The sequence below is a fragment of the Calonectris borealis genome, chromosome 1 (assembly GCF_964195595.1).
Source record: "Calonectris borealis chromosome 1, bCalBor7.hap1.2, whole genome shotgun sequence".
Taxonomy (NCBI): domain Eukaryota; kingdom Metazoa; phylum Chordata; class Aves; order Procellariiformes; family Procellariidae; genus Calonectris; species Calonectris borealis.
The window spans coordinates 173,581,299-173,597,030 of NC_134312.1; the positions used below are offsets into that span (position 1 = coordinate 173,581,299).

The following is a 15,732-nucleotide window of genomic DNA, read 5'->3' on the forward strand; positions in this document are numbered from 1 at the left end:
CCAGGCTACCAACAAGTGATGGCAGTGCATCCAAAGGAAAACAGCAAACCAGTGAACCTGTGCATATTTTAAAGAGATCTTTTGCCAGAACTGTCTCAGTGGTGAGTATTATCAAGAATCTTCTGCATTTCCTGCAAGTTCATTCATACGTGGAAAACTGAAAGATGTATGTGTGGAAATAACTAATTATTTTTTCTGTCTGCTTTATCAGGCAGAAGTTAGGTACACTGGTATATAGAACATTGTATTTTTTTTACTACTTCTGAAGATTTCAGATGCAAACTTAAATCTAAACTAAGCTTGGTATTGACCTGAGGATGAGCACCTAGAAAAGTATTTGTTTACAAGGTTTAGTTTACTTTTCATGTGTAAGCTACTTAGTTTTGGGGGGATTTTGGGGGGTGTGGGGTTGAGTTCATACTTACAGGTTGTATTCAATGTACAAGACTTACTCCCTGCTAAGAAATGAATATTACCAGGCTTTTCAGAGTTTTGAGGGAGCTTTACTGTATGTTCTCTTCCATGGCTTTTAAATTACTGTCATTAATTAGTCATTGGTGAGATTCTTCTTCCTCTTGGATGCATTCCAATATACATTGAGGATTAGATAGCATTTAATTAAACTTTGATAAGCTGAGGTAAGGAGTATTAATAGGCACAGTGAACTGCAACTATTGATAGAAGATAGTCTGCAGTTCTTCACCTACAGCAGGTGAAATTTTGAGGATTACTGCATTAAGTTGAAATGCAATATTATAATGCAGGATAAGACCAATTCCATCTTCGTGTTTTTGAAGTACAGTCCCTTCCTTATCTGTTACAAGCAATGATTATTTAATTTTCAGTTCCATCCTAGTTTATATTTTATACTGTATTACATGTAGTGTCAGTATTCTCAACTCATAGTTACACTGAAGTTATTGCCTCCATATGGCCACTCGCAGACCAATTTCCTTAACCAGCTTGCTTTCTCTCATTTATGTATTCTTCATTTCTTCAGTATTCTGTAATGATCAGAATAATCTTCTCCTGTTAAGGTTTCTTCTAGAAATGAATTCTCTACATGATTTGCATTTTTAGTAATCATATAATCAACATATTAATAGCTACTCTTAACATATGTTTGCTTAAAAATATTTGCATTAAGCTATGAACTCCTGTGGCTTTTAATACTTTGCATTGTATCCTAGCTCTTCATTATCTTGCTGCTGTTATTCCTCACCATAGGTCTGAATAGGGATAAGGGGAGAGTTTTGGCGCTCTGGCGCATTAGGCAATTTATAATTAACTCTGAACAATCAGTTTGATTGTTGCAGCTTGAAGATATACCTGCAGCTTGAAGGTATTCAGTACCAAATATTTGTAGTTTGCCTTCTGAGGTACAACTTTATTAAACTACCAACCGCATTTAGTAACGGTAGAAACAAATTTTTGGACAAACAAAACTTTTTAAATCCTCAGATTTCTTGTGGCCTATCATGTGCTTCTGTTGACCTTTCAAGTACTGTAAATGTGATATAGTTCCCATGATCCTGCAGATCATAATTGTTTAAAAACAAAGCAAAGACAGACCTGGTAAGTCTTTACTGTTATGGCAAGAATGTATTCTGTTAAAAGTAGGTATTACACTATTCATATGCAGACGAAGCAAGTAAAATTTATTGAAAAATCTGTATTACAGGTGAATACAAACAGTTGTTAGTTCTTAAATAACTGAGAGACTTCCACACATGTAATATTATACCATGTTATGAATTGCTTTTAGCATGATATTACAGTGAGGTATTCCCTACATTCTTAGTGCTCTTTTTATTCTCAAGCAAATAGAATTTGTGTTGTATGGTAGATGTGTATAGACACAAAATATCTTTTAATAATAAACATGGATATAGATGCTATTTGCTTTTCATCTTATTCTGATGCTGAAAATTCACTTTTTGTTTTTAACACAAAATCTGTTTTTCCTTCATACCCTGAAATAGGAATGCTTTGAATCTTTATTGAGCATTCTTCATTGGAGCTGGACAACACTGGTGCTGGGAGTTGAAGAACTTCGTGGACTTAAAGGATTCCAATACACTGCTACTCTTTTGGATTTGGAAAGGTTGCGTTTTGTGGGTACTTGTTGCCTGAGGTTGCTGAGGGTCTACACCTGTGAAATATATCCAATATCAGGTATTCCTCTTAATTCACTTGTTTCATATTTATCAGCAAATAATAATCTACAGGACATTCAAAAGTTGATCTAAGTATTCATGTAGGGTATGCTATTAGATGAAATTGCTTATACAGATGGGCTTATTGGAGCAATTAAGAGACTTACTGTCAGAAATGGGATATTTGCAACGATCTGCATAACCAAGCGTCCAGCATCACATGTATACGCTGTAACTCATGTCTATTTTAAAGTTAATTAGTTGTTTGGCTTTACAGTTGAGTTCTTTCGGACTATTTTGTATCTTCTTTTTTCCCGTTTCTGTACATAGTAGCTGCTTTGGTAGTGAGCACAACTGAAATTTGAAAGACGGTATCTGTTTTTCATGCCTGTAGTTTAACAATGCTCATATTAAAATGCAGCATATATTGTGAAAGACTGGAAAATTGGAAGTTTTTGATGTTCAGGTTTCTTCGAAGTAGTTTAACACCCTTCACTCTTTTGATTTTGAAATTAACTTCTCTGAATGGGGATTCATCAATGTTGCTAAATTCTAGTTGTTTTATTTGCGTGTAAAATGTGCATTTTTATATGAAAATGTTTAACTTACTGTACATTTAATGTTCCTCTTTGTGTAACCCTCCAGCTACAGCTAAGGCAGTTGTAGAAGAAACCAGCAAACTAGCAGATTGCATTGGAAAAACTAGGACCTTGCTGAGAAAAATTTTATCTGAAGGAGTTGATCATTGCATGGTGAAGTTGGACAATGATCCACAAGGATATCTCAGTCAGCCCCTGAGTCTTTTAGAAGCCGTTCTTCAGGAATGCCATAATACATTCACAGCTTGCTTTCATTCATTTTATCCAACACCAGCTCTCCAGTGGGCATGTCTTTGTGACTTGCTGAATTGTTTGGATCAGGTACATTAAAATGGCACAAGTAAATATTACAACTTCGCTTGCCCTTTTGCTCAAAGAGAAGCCAAGTGGTATTTAAAACCTTTATTCCTTTTTTGTGTTTATCCTGGTTTGCAACTTGAATTCTGCTGTCGTTTGGTTTTTTTAATAATTTGGTTTTGGGTTTTGCCCTTTTTTTTTTTTTTTTAAAGTGTCCAAGTTCAACAAGAGCCTAGGAACTTCTCTCTGGGACAGTGAGGAAAATTTGTGGTGCTGGTAACTGTCAGCACCTGCTTTTTCAGTGTTGAGGCCGTGCCTTATATGTGATTACTCTCGCTGCATGTTCCTTTGGAGCATACATGTGGCTTTTTTATTATACTCATAACTAATACTTGAGTAATTTCTCATTATTAAATGTTATAACAGTGGTCTGATCCAGCAAAGCACATTGAGAAGATGGCGATATTATTCCATAATCAACAACTGTCTTCTAAGTATCTTGCTTATTGTGAATGAACATCCCACTTCTTAACAGTGTAGTTGCTTGCTTGCATTGATTGTGGTGAGATGCAAGCAATTTGCTTCTTTTCATGAAAATTCATTTAGCATATAAAAATTCAAGGAAGAATCAGTTCTTAATATATTATTCTAATTAAATTGTTTGATTAATTATAATAAGTGCTTTGTCTTCAAAGGGTGCCATAAATGGGTTTATTATTTTAAAACATGTCAACCAACAAATTTTAATTACTCCAATTTAAAAGATCTAAATGGAAGCTCATGAGAGGAGGTAATGTAAAATTCACAGGAAAGCTCACAATATATGAAATTCTTTATCTAAATTATTTTTATAATTACTATAAAACTGGAAAGTCCCTTTCAAAAAAGTAGCTTTTCCCTCATTTACTTTGAATACAACAGTGCCATTCTATTAATTTCTTTTTATGTTTTTAGGACATCCAGGAAGCAAACTTCAAAACCTCCAGTAGCCGGCTTCTTGCTGCTGTTATGTCTGCTCTCTGCCATACTTCAGTAAAACTGACGTCTATCTTTCCGATTGCTTATGATGGAGAGGTGTTGCTGCGATCAATGGTCAAACAAGTCAGCACTGAGAATGACTCTGCTCTGGCCCATCGTTTTCCTCTCTTGGTTGCACACATGGAAAAACTTAGTCAGGTTAGGATATATTCTAAAAATTTAACAACTTGTTTTACTTTGCAACAAAAAACAGATTGTGGTGGTGCATTCATACCCCACCTTTCTTGATCGTCAATTTCTTTGACGATGATTCTTTAAGCGGCTTCTAAACCACTCATTCGCGACACAGTTATGTAAGTTGAAGTTTTAGTTTTATAAGGATGTAGCTGAATTTTTCTGAGTGTTTTCTTTCTAGAAGGCTTGTTTCAGAACCTTATTATTTTATCCAATTTTCATCTTGAAATATTCCAATTATTTCTTGTTCGGAGAATGTCTGAGCAAAAATTATTCTTACTTATTTTGGAATATTAAATTGGCAGAAATATAGTTTATTGAGTTGTCTTCCATTGCATAGTGTTTTCTGCAACCATTTTTCAGCATTTTCATGTGATCACAAGAATGAACATGTGGATAAATTGACTGTTCTGAGGAAGAGTCAACGCAGCTTTGTTAATAAAAAGCCATGTCTCAAACTGGAGTTTTTAAAGGAGTCAACAAACAGGTAGACAAGGGAAGCCCAGTTCATATAATTCTATCAAAGGTTATTAAACAATTTCCTAACCAAGGGCTCTCGAATGCTGTATTTTTGCAGTTCTGTTATTCCAGAATAGATTTACAGGAATGAAAAGGGTAAAGATGATAATCAAAGATATGGGACTACTAAATAGTATTCTTCACTTTAGAAGACAAGAGGGGTAAGATCTTATGAAATTGTGAATGATGCATGAAAGGTAAATAAAGGATAATTGTTGAGTCTTCCAATACCAAAAGTTTTGAGCAACCAGAGACCTTAGTAAAAGGTAAGTCCAAAAGATTGCTGTTCTTCATAAAATACACAGTTAAGCTGTGGAACATATTCCTGTAGGCCATTATTATGCTAAAAGCTTTCACAGACTTAGAAAGCACCTGCACATATTCATGAAGAAAAAAAAATCACCAAAAGCTATCAAATGCAATGGTAGTATTTCAGCCTTGGGTACAGCTGCCTCTTAACTGCTAAAGATAGAAAGAGTTCTGTGCAGGTATCTGTACAGGTTTGCTTGACCTGATTGTTTTCCCTATTGGTTCACTACTTGGATATTTTTGTGAGACAAAATGGTGAGAAAGACAAACCTTTGATTTCTGTCAGTAGAACTGATTTTATTTTTCCTTATTGGGAATGACTTTAGTATGGATAACTGTTTTGAAAAACAGTGGATGTCACTGCTATGTAGAAGACACAGTAGATGCCTAAGCTTAGATTTGTTTCACAGTCTTCATTCAGTAAAGTAACAACTGTTTTTCTAAGCATTCCACCACTGGTTTTATCTTACCTGTTGGCAGCGAAGATTCTCTTCACTAACATCAAAGCCAAAAAGCTTCTGAGTTTCTTTTTAGACAATGGGGAAGACAATGATATGAAGAGTTCCATAGGTAGCTATGTATCTGTTGTATGCTTTATAGATAGTATGGTAAGGAGGGCTATAAGAAAAGCTCTCTCCTGAGAAAGACACCTATATATCTTTTCAATGCAATAAACAAAATCGATACTACCTCATTCTGGAAATTAGAATATTAATCGGTTTTTTAACAAAGGAATACATACTATGATAGCTTTGAGAATTTTTTTTTTTAACCCTCTAGACATTACTTATTTTTAAGAAGTGATGGATTTTTCAATTACCTAATGCTTATAATATGTGAAAATTAATGTGGGCTTTTTTTTAAAGTAAGAACAATGTCATTTTTCTCTTCATAATGCAGAGCGAAGAAAATGTTTCAGGGATGACAAGCTTTCGGGAAGTGCTGGAAAAGATGTTGGTCATTGTTGTTTTACCAGTACGGAACAGCCTTAGAAGAGAAAATGAACTTTTCTCTTCACATCTGGTTTCTAACACTTGTGGGTTGCTTGCTAGTATTGTGAGTGAGCTTACAGCATCAGCATTAGGATCTGAGGTAAAGCTTCTATAAAATCATTGCTAGAAGTCTTTCGGGACAAGTATATTATGAATGTGATACAGGCTGTGGCGGGAATTATATAGATGTGCAGATCTTTCACAGATACTGGAATTCTCAGTTCTCAGTAGCTTTCAGATCTTTAACATAAATTTAAAAGCATTTCTTCACTGTATTAAGGAAGTACTGTTGATAATTAGCAACTTCATTATGGCTGCAGAATACTGCAAATTGTTTACAAAATGACAATTTTCTTTTGAGTACTTCTCTTTTTGCATGCATGTCTCTGCATGTATACACTCAAAATGTATTTGTTCGGTGCTCACTGGAGGCAGTGCCACATGCCTGAATATCTCTGTGCCTCATAATGTGTTTTCTTTATGCCTTGTGTGTTCTTCCTTTCTATGTAAGATACTCCTTACACATATCTTCCTTTATATATTCAATATTATATAATATGTGTATTATATTTGTCTATATCATTAGACTTTTTCCAGTTTATTTGCTTAGTATTTGAAATTGAGCGTGGTACTAAGTTCAACTTCTTAAAATCCAGAGATTCATAATCACACACAGTATGATAGCCTCCCTTTAATGAAGCTATCAGGTCATTAAATGATGGAAATTTATTTGATTTTATTAAAGGGATGACACTGTCTCTGTACTATCAGCAGACTTGTTTCACAGAAAGAACCGAGCTTTTGATAACATCTTGATTAAAGATGTTTTTATTATTACGCAAGATCTGTATCTGTCCTCTCTTAATCTTGATCTTACTTAAGGCAGAAGTACCTAACTCTTCTTGAAGCACAGTTAAGCTATATTTTGTGCTAATTCATCCTATAAAATATATATTTAAATACTTGAAAAAATTAGGAATCGGATTCCTAATTATTCCTAGTTAATTTCCAATTAGCAAAAATTATATATTCTTTTTTTCTTTTTAGTCGATTTTGAATAGGAGCCCCAGTAGTGGCATCTTCAATGTCTTATCGGTTGACTTCTAAAATTTACTTTGAAAATCTGGTAATTTAATTTGCTTAACTTTGCTTTATTAAAGTTGTCTAACATTTAGCAGTTAACGTTTTCTGGTGCTTGTATTTAACTTTCTACAGGTTGATGGGCTGAACTCTCTCCATTCTGTCAAATCCACTCCAAACCGATTCACTAAAACAAGTCAGGGAAGAAGCTGGAATACTGGGAATGGATCCCCTGATGCAATATGTTTCTCTGTCGACAAACCTGGTGTAGTTGTAGTAGGATTTTCTGTTTATGGTGGAGGAGGAATTCATGAGTATGAGTTGGAGGTATTAGTTGATGATGTAAGTACTGCATTTGAGAAAATAATTTGAACAAAAGTAACTTCAGAGTTTTTCATAGTATGTTTTTCAAAGTAATATTGTAATATTCTTATACAGTCTAGGCTACCAGTAAAATAGTGCACTGGTAGTAGGGTTTTTTGGTTTGCTTGTGGTGGTAATTTTTGTGGTATTGCAAGCTACGTACCATATCCAGTAAGGTCTTTATCTTGGTTATGGTCTTGAAATCTTACTTTAGTAAAAATAATATTTGAAGTATAGTGGGCTTTTCACTTCCTGGAGTTAGAGATAAATTAGTACCTGTTATCTCTCTGTAAACTGCAAAGGAAAATATGAAATAAAGGAGACCAAGTTAAAACGTTTTAAACCAAAAATTGAAAAAAGGGGTAGCCTACCAGCATGGTCAGGCTATAGCTACAGATGTTTCATGTGTTGTTGAATACTTTCCTAGAGGAAGCATAAAACTGTATTGTTTGTTCTTGTAATGAAGAAAAACCTCTGTTCTTTTATACCCCGTTGTTCACTTTAACGGTCTTGTTCTAATCTCTTCCAAAGGGCAAGCATAGGTTGCTATGGGAAATTAACCTCTCTGCTCAGTAATTTCCTTTTTAGCAGAAAGGTTTTACTGTTGACTCTGAACAGGTTTTTCAGCTTTGTTTTATTTGTAATGCTGTGTGTAACAATTTATGCAAGAAAATGTAACTTGAACAATTGCATGAACGTGTCATGTGTTTACATTATAAATGTATTAAAATGACTTTGTTTCCTTGAATCAGAGTGATCATACTGGAGATTCAACTCATTCTCATAGGTGGACATCTTTAGAGTTGGTTAAAGGAACTTATACCACAGATGATTCTCCCAGTGATATAGCTGAAATCAGACTTGACAAAGTTGTGCCACTGAAGGTAAATAAAAGAAGTGAACATCTGTAGGTTTCATATGACTTCTTTAGATAACAAACATCAGAATGTTCAACGTAAATTGGTTTTTTGTGTACGCATTTATAAATTAATCTTGACATATTTGCTTTACAAATTTTCAGTTTCAACCTGTAACTGAAAATTTCAAATCCCAGCAGCAAAAAGAAATTAAGTCTTATTTTTTATAATAGCATAAGATAGATTGTAGTCGCTTAGTAATTTAGAATATTCTTGAATGTGCAACTTTTTTGTGTGCAATTTGGTAGTTAATTTTCTTGGGTACCTGGTCACTCTTAAAGTAATTAGAAGTAATATTTTACTTAAGTCATGGTCCATAGTTTGGGAACAAGGAACACCTTTTGCTTTCTTTAAATGCTGAATCTTTTTCAGTTAATTTCATTTGTCGAGTGCTTTGAAGGACTTTTCAGACTCTCCAGTATTAATGTAAAATAATAGCTTTCATAGTGCTGTGAAGCCTAACTTACATACTTGTTTTATGCTGCGTACTGTTTTTGGCTCTCCTTTTTAAGGAAAATGTGAAATACGCAGTTCGCTTGAGGAATTATGGAAGCCGGACTGCCAATGGAGATGGAGGAATGACTACAGTTCAGTGTCCAGATGGTGTAACATTTACATTTAGTACATGTAGTCTGAGCAGTAATGGCACAAACCAAACGCGAGGACAAATTCCACAGATTCTTTATTACAGGTTTGTGTGTTGTCGTGACCGTGAATAAAACCATCATAGTGCTATTATACCGCGTGTATTTTTGAGAAGTAACAGAAGTAAATACATCTGGAGTGTGTTTGAGGAAAGAGCTTCTTTAACAGCAATATTGTGTTCTTCCAGTGTAGTTTCAGACTTAAGTTATTTAGTGAAGACAGTTTTCAGGACACCAGTTGTACTGGTGCCTCTTCTAGACTTGTTTTAGATTCTCTTTTTTTTTTTGACTTGGCAAATAATTTGATGGTTGACCTCTCTTACAAGGTCCGTTGTCTACTGCTTTAAAGCTGTAATATGCGAGACTGGTAAGATGCAATACTTCAATCTCTGTTTTTTCTATAACCTAAGAGATTTTTGAGAGACTACTCACTGGAATGTTTCTCTCTCTGATTTTGTTCAGTTCCTTCCTCTGTTGCCAGAAAGGATTGCAACACGTAGTGAAGCAAGTTCTGTTCATGTAGGAACTGTCTCCTCTTTTACTGTAGAGTTAAAAGGTATAGAAAGAGAAATTGCAACTGCCCGAAGAAAATCAACCGAAGCATCTGACTATCCTGCAGGGAAGCTTTATTTTAGCCTTTTAGGATGATAGTAGGAATTCACTTAAGGTAATGCTTTTGCAGAAAGCATTGCTTTCATTTTTGAGGTGCTTACCCTGATATGCATGAAGACATGATTTTCAAAATGTGGCAGCACCTGAATATATGAATTACTACCAGTATCTGTACAGCAAAAAAATGTGTCATGCCTTTTACTCAAATCTCAATTTTTGTGGTAAAAGGCTGATCAACAGTAGATCCAAGAAGTAAAAGGAGCAAGGAATAGTAATTTACTTTGATATTTAATTATGTGCAAGATATACCTACCTAATAAAAGATGAAGAGGATAAAATAAGTAATGCTACAACAAATGACATGTTTTGGACTAGCAATCACAAGAACATGTTGCTCTTAAGAAAGTTTTAAAGGAGCTGAACTATGAAGAAATAAAGTTGCCAGCAAAATTATAACAACAGTATATTTGAAGATACGGGATAGTTCTAAACTCTTTTAAAACATGAGATCGGCTGTACTCAAAGACTCAACGATCCAGCTTGTTAGTAGTAACAGTAATTGCTTATCAAAGAATGGAATTACAGTGGTGCATATCATGATACTTACGTTGATTTAGTCTCCTGGAATCTTGGACCTCTGTGTTTAGGGAATTCCTCCAGCACTTGGAAGAATTCTATTATGATGTATCATAAATACAAAGCATCGTATTTATGATATGAAGAAGGAGGAAAGAAGACAAGGAAAACATTTATTCCCACTCCTAGAATTTCTGCTTTTTTATAAGCAAAAGAGGGAATAAAGAAGAAATAACAATTTCTTTTATTTCAGAAAAGCAAAGGACATAAAACTTCAGTAAATGGAAGCTTCAAGGCGTTCTAGCTTAATAATAAGCTAACATATGGCAAAAAAAACATACCAAGGTGCTGTCTTCAGATCAGAAGAGTCTCAGGTTTTTTTGTTTCAACTGTGATAAAATTCTAAGAAGCTTTTGAAGGACTGTAATGGCACAACTCAGAATTGTTACAGAATAAATTAAGTTTTGTTTGGAAAATTTGCAGACTGCTGCCTGTAATCACAATGTCTTTTGAAGTTTGCTTGGACAACAAGAACCTAAATGTTATCTGATGAATGACTGTAGTTATGAACTTAGTCAATTTGAGGATTCCCAGTTTGATCTATAATGATTGAGGGTTTGGTTTGCCTACAGTAAAGGAACAAATGTTCAGTCAGCTGTTATAGAACAGAACTTGTAAGATTCACACTCGATTTTGTTTGAGGGATGCTCAAATACAAATAGAATTGTTGCTTATGCAAATGCCAAGAAAGACCATACCAAAAGAAGTATGTTAATGCACTTCTGATTAGGGCAGAAATGCTTTGGAAGGATTTGTTGGAACTGTACCCAGTTGGAATTGCACCCACTGTCAGTCACTAGCAAATTTAAATTTAAAAGGCTTGAGGCTGGCAGCAAAACTACAATTCTAGGACACATTGACAGAAAAAAAATCTTTTTGTAAGAGTGGTTAATTTAAGTCATAGAGAAGGATAGGTATCCTTGTGTGCACTGAACTGCTCCAAGTAAAGTTTTCGAGCATTCTGAGGTGCCAGTCCTGGAATCTTAATGGTCTGGAATGATGTTTTGAAAGATCAAATCTTTCTGGACAAACATAAGAAATCCAAAAGAGAATGGGAAACTTTGCTTTACGTGTTGACTAAGTGGTTTTGGTTGTCTATGCCAAGGCTGAATCCATATCATGTTGAGAGCTTGAATTAGTTTATGGTTATCTTTAGGCTGCTTTGAAAAAGCAAATCAAACCAGATCTTTTATATACCTTATTGAAATAGTTTTGTGCATAATGTTGTTTAGGAGAACCTAATTTGACATACAGAGTGGATTTCAAAGAAAAAACTATTTGTTAAGGGTAAGCCTAAGGTTGTATTTCAAAACCAAAATTAATCTTTAGAATGAGGAGAGAGAATCTTTTTCCCTCTTATGATACTGCAGAAATATCCATTGAAAGAGTTTTACTCGTTTCTGTGATGCATTTAGTATTATTCTATTTTTATCAAGATAGGTGGTTGGGCTTGGAAGAGCATAGCAATTAATACATTTCTGTAGTTTGAAAGGCATCTAGTCAAAATAAACATTTCAGAAACATGCTTTTCATATTTTCTGCCAAATAAAAATAAACTGATTGCAAACTGCTAACACTGAGGCATTGCCTCCAAAATATTCTCTGTGGTTTCTTTGATTGTTTCCTTTATTGCTTTATCATAAAATAATTGTTTTACTTACTCTATGCCAAAAATCAGTCAGTCATGTTATTTTAATATAATGTTGTCTTTTGTGAACTAACTTTAACTTAATCCACCATCCAGGAGTGAGTATGATGGAGATCTGCAATCACAGCTTTTGAACAAAGCTAATGAAGAAGATAAAAATTGTAGCAGGGCTCTTTCTGTTGTGAGCGCTGTTGTACGAGCAGCCAAAGACCTGTTGCACAGGGCTCTTGCTGTAGATGGTAAGGCTTTTGAAAATTGACTTTCAAAATTTACTTTTCAAAGCTTCTTTCTTTGATAGCAAGAGATAATAGTAGAATTTCAGTGATATTGTGGTATTTCTCTTTTGCTTTCCAAAGCATATTTTTCTAACCTATCATTACTGTAGGTATCAAACTGTGAGTAACTTTCTAAGTCATTGAGTTGCACTTGAGATATCATAGACTGATACCTCGTATAAATTTGCTCATCAATTTAGCAAGTATCATATTAAAGCTGATAAGATTCTTTATTTCCAAAAGATATGCTATGATGGGTCAGTTCCAAATTTTATTGCATGTTTTGCAGAATGGTGGTAATCAGAAAGACTGATGAATGTAATGCATTTATAAGCACCTAAACATCCATTTTTGAGAAATGCAGATGTGGGCCTTAAAACCTGAATGGTTTTAAGCTACCATCTTCAGCCATTCTAGTCAAAATATCCAGAATATTGCATAGTACTATAAAAATTGATTTGGAGGGCTGGGAGGAGCTTGTGCTAGCTTTTATGCCATAGAAAGTATGAACACAGTTTCACAAAATGGCAAAGAATGCAACAAAATTATGCTCTAAGAGGAGGAAATTTTTTAACAGAGAACTGTGTATAATGGCATGTTTATCTCAGGTGGACTTTGCAGATTTAGAATTTGCCGATGCCTAGATAATGAAAATAATTTGAAATAAAAACTACTGTAGAAACTAGAAGTTTAACTCATAAGAAGCAAACCAGAAAAATAAGATGTGTTTTGAACCATGGTACATTTATTAATAATACCTGTATTGTAATTATCTTTGTTTAGCTGAAGACATTCCAGAACTACTCAGCTCTTCCAGTCTGTTTTCAATGCTGCTTCCTCTCATAATAGCCTACATAGGACCAGTAGCGGCAGCTATTCCCAAGGTATGCTCCTCAATAGAAATTACTGAAGAAATTTAAGGATGTTATACAAGGAAAAGGTTTACTTTGAAAATCTGAACATGTTTATTTCTTATGATTTTATGAATTAATGGTTTATATTTGACCACATGACTCATCATGAATTTTCCAAGAGTCAAGAATTTTAAAAACATCGTGTTTTAAAAATGGCTTTTTTTTTTTTGACTGACATTGAAGACATTATGAAAAAAATACCTTAAGGAAGCAGAGGGAAAGATGACAGGCTTTAACAGTAGGAAAAGACAAAAAGTTAGAAGGATCTGGATGTATGACCCATTGGTGAATATTGGTGGGATGAAATGGTTTTTATATTATGTAAATCCTATTTTTACAAAAATATCCAAAGCAGCGATAGCTGCCCATTAAGATTATTTGTATCAATTTTAGAGATTGGAAGATGTCAGCTATAAATAAAAATATCATTACTTTTCAGTGGCAGAGCATTTTCCATGTGCCTGGTCTTGAACACTCTTGAAATCTATTATTAGATTTACAAATGTTATTAATCCTTAGCTGGTAGACACTATTGCCTTTTATTGCTTTTTCATGAACTGTAACCTCTCTTCTAACTTCTCTTTAAAGGGGGAGGAAAAAGGACTGGCCACTTAATATCTAGCAGATTCATTTCATTAAAAATAGTTTCAAATTTTAGTTATCTTGTTACTGTGATGAACTGGAATTTAGAACCAAGTGTTTTGCTTTAGAAGTGTTCCTCTCCTTTAAAAATGTCGTAAAGATTACAGAGAACAATGCGGTGCTTAACACTACATGCATTAAAATACGTTGAATATTTGAAAAAAAAACAATATTAATGTTGTAATAAAACAAAGTATAACTGGACTATGACTTCAATATGTCATGCTTTCTCTCAACTCATGCTTATTGTTTGTTAATGTTACAGCTTTTTAGTGTTAGAGAAGGTGTTTTAGTGAAGGTGTCTCACAGTTGTGTACAGATTTTTGTTTCAGTTTTCGCAAGTTTCTAAGAGGACTATTTGAGATTAATGTAGTGATGCTTTTTCTGTCAGGATGGTGTACATGCAGAATTGGAAAATGACTGAATGAGTTGTGGTAGTGATATGCTGAGAATACCCAAAACAGCCCTTGTAGAGAATTGTAAGTTTGTGAGTATTGTTTTCACCCAGTCGTAAGTAATACCTTATTATGTGTGGTGTTGCATTACAGGTTGCTGTTGAGGTCTTTGGCCTAGTACAACAGTTACTTCCTTCTGTGGCGATTCTGAATCAGAAATATGCCCCTCCAGCTTTTAACCCAAATCAATCTACAGACAGCACCACCGGAAACCAACCGGAGCAAGGGCTTTCAGCTTGTACTACCTCCAATCACTATGCTGTTGTAGAAAGTGAGCATCCCTATAAACCTGCCTGTGTTACGCACTATAAGGTAAGCACCGTTTCTAAGTGCGCATACAGTTTCTTAAAAGATTTTGACATGTGGGTTTTGTTTCGTCAACATTTACTATCTGAAAAATTGTTGCCATTGGTTATAATTCATATTGTCTAATATAGGAGACAGTTTCCTATATTATTACAGTACTGCTTTCGGGAAAAACATCTGTCCAGTAAGTATAGTGAAAACTATAGTGGAAACTAGTGTAGTTTTAACCCCCTAATGCAGGTATCTGCTGTAAGTGCCTAAATTTGCTCAGTCTTAGATTTTCCTACTGTCATGCACAGTTTCTTGTCTCTAACTGTACAGATTGTAGAAGTTGGAAGTGTTTATGTTTACATTACCTAATCATATCTCAGACTTTCTTACCTAATGCTAAAACAATGCTTTGTAAAAATACTTAACGTCAATTGTAGTCAAATTAATATGCATTATAGTGTAGGGATCCCTATGCTGGCTATTGGTGATCTGCCAATTTAAATTCTTTATTAATTACTTTCACTTGGACCATGATTTGGCATTGCAGAAGTCTCTGAAGTCCTCTTAACTGTGTTAAGTCACTCTGAGTAGGATTCATGCCGCCTTACATGAATGACTATTGGAATAAAACCAGATTTTCCTCAATGTCAATAAAGAAAGGGTATTCTTTCTAGTGGAGTAAAGGGCTGAGGCATAACTTATATGCCTGAGAGAGAAATCCAGTGTTTCAGTTCTTGAAATAGTGAGTTCTGCAGTCGCATTGATTCCACCACTGTAAATCCAGAGCTAGCAAACCTGGAATCGAGTAAGAGCTGGAGGAGGTCCTTAATTACTATTCTACTTGCTTGTCCTCTGAGACAGCAAGGCATCCACTGCAGAAAATGTAGTTATATGATCTTCCTGATGCAATGATGCTTATTATTGTTCTAAAAGTTTATGGAGCTCATCTGACACCTTAGGCTTAGTTGTTACTGCTTTTGAATTTCTGTAGCTGTATGCTATCGTACTGCAGGCCATATTCACAAATGTGATTCAGCTGCTGTGTACTTTTCTAGCATTGCACAAAACAAATATTGAATGTGTTTGTTGAAGTTTGCATTTGAAAAGGTATTGGAGAGTTAAATGTTTGTAGTAGTCTGTGGTTGTTTTGTTTAATGATCCTGTG

General features: G+C 34.6%; 1 protein-coding gene across 35 annotated transcripts in view; it reads left to right on the forward strand.

Moving 5' to 3' along the window:
- The window catches only part of MYCBP2 (MYC binding protein 2), a 205,058-nt gene that overhangs the window by 99,927 nt on the left and 89,399 nt on the right, over nt 1-15,732 (forward strand). For all 35 annotated transcript variants that reach the window (XR_012671212.1, XR_012671208.1, XR_012671207.1 and 32 more), the window contains 11 exons: nt 5-101; nt 1,983-2,175; nt 2,802-3,076; nt 4,007-4,228; nt 5,993-6,184; nt 7,300-7,506; nt 8,280-8,411; nt 8,957-9,135; nt 12,081-12,223; nt 13,043-13,143; nt 14,364-14,582. Coding sequence is in view for 32 of the 35 variants with exons in the window: in XM_075138847.1 (XP_074994948.1) it covers nt 5-101; nt 1,983-2,175; nt 2,802-3,076; nt 4,007-4,228; nt 5,993-6,184; nt 7,300-7,506; nt 8,280-8,411; nt 8,957-9,135; nt 12,081-12,223; nt 13,043-13,143; nt 14,364-14,582 (1,960 nt within the window). In the remaining 3 variants the exon portion in view is untranslated. The remainder of the gene's footprint in view (nt 1-4; nt 102-1,982; nt 2,176-2,801; nt 3,077-4,006; nt 4,229-5,992; nt 6,185-7,299; nt 7,507-8,279; nt 8,412-8,956; nt 9,136-12,080; nt 12,224-13,042; nt 13,144-14,363; nt 14,583-15,732) is intronic.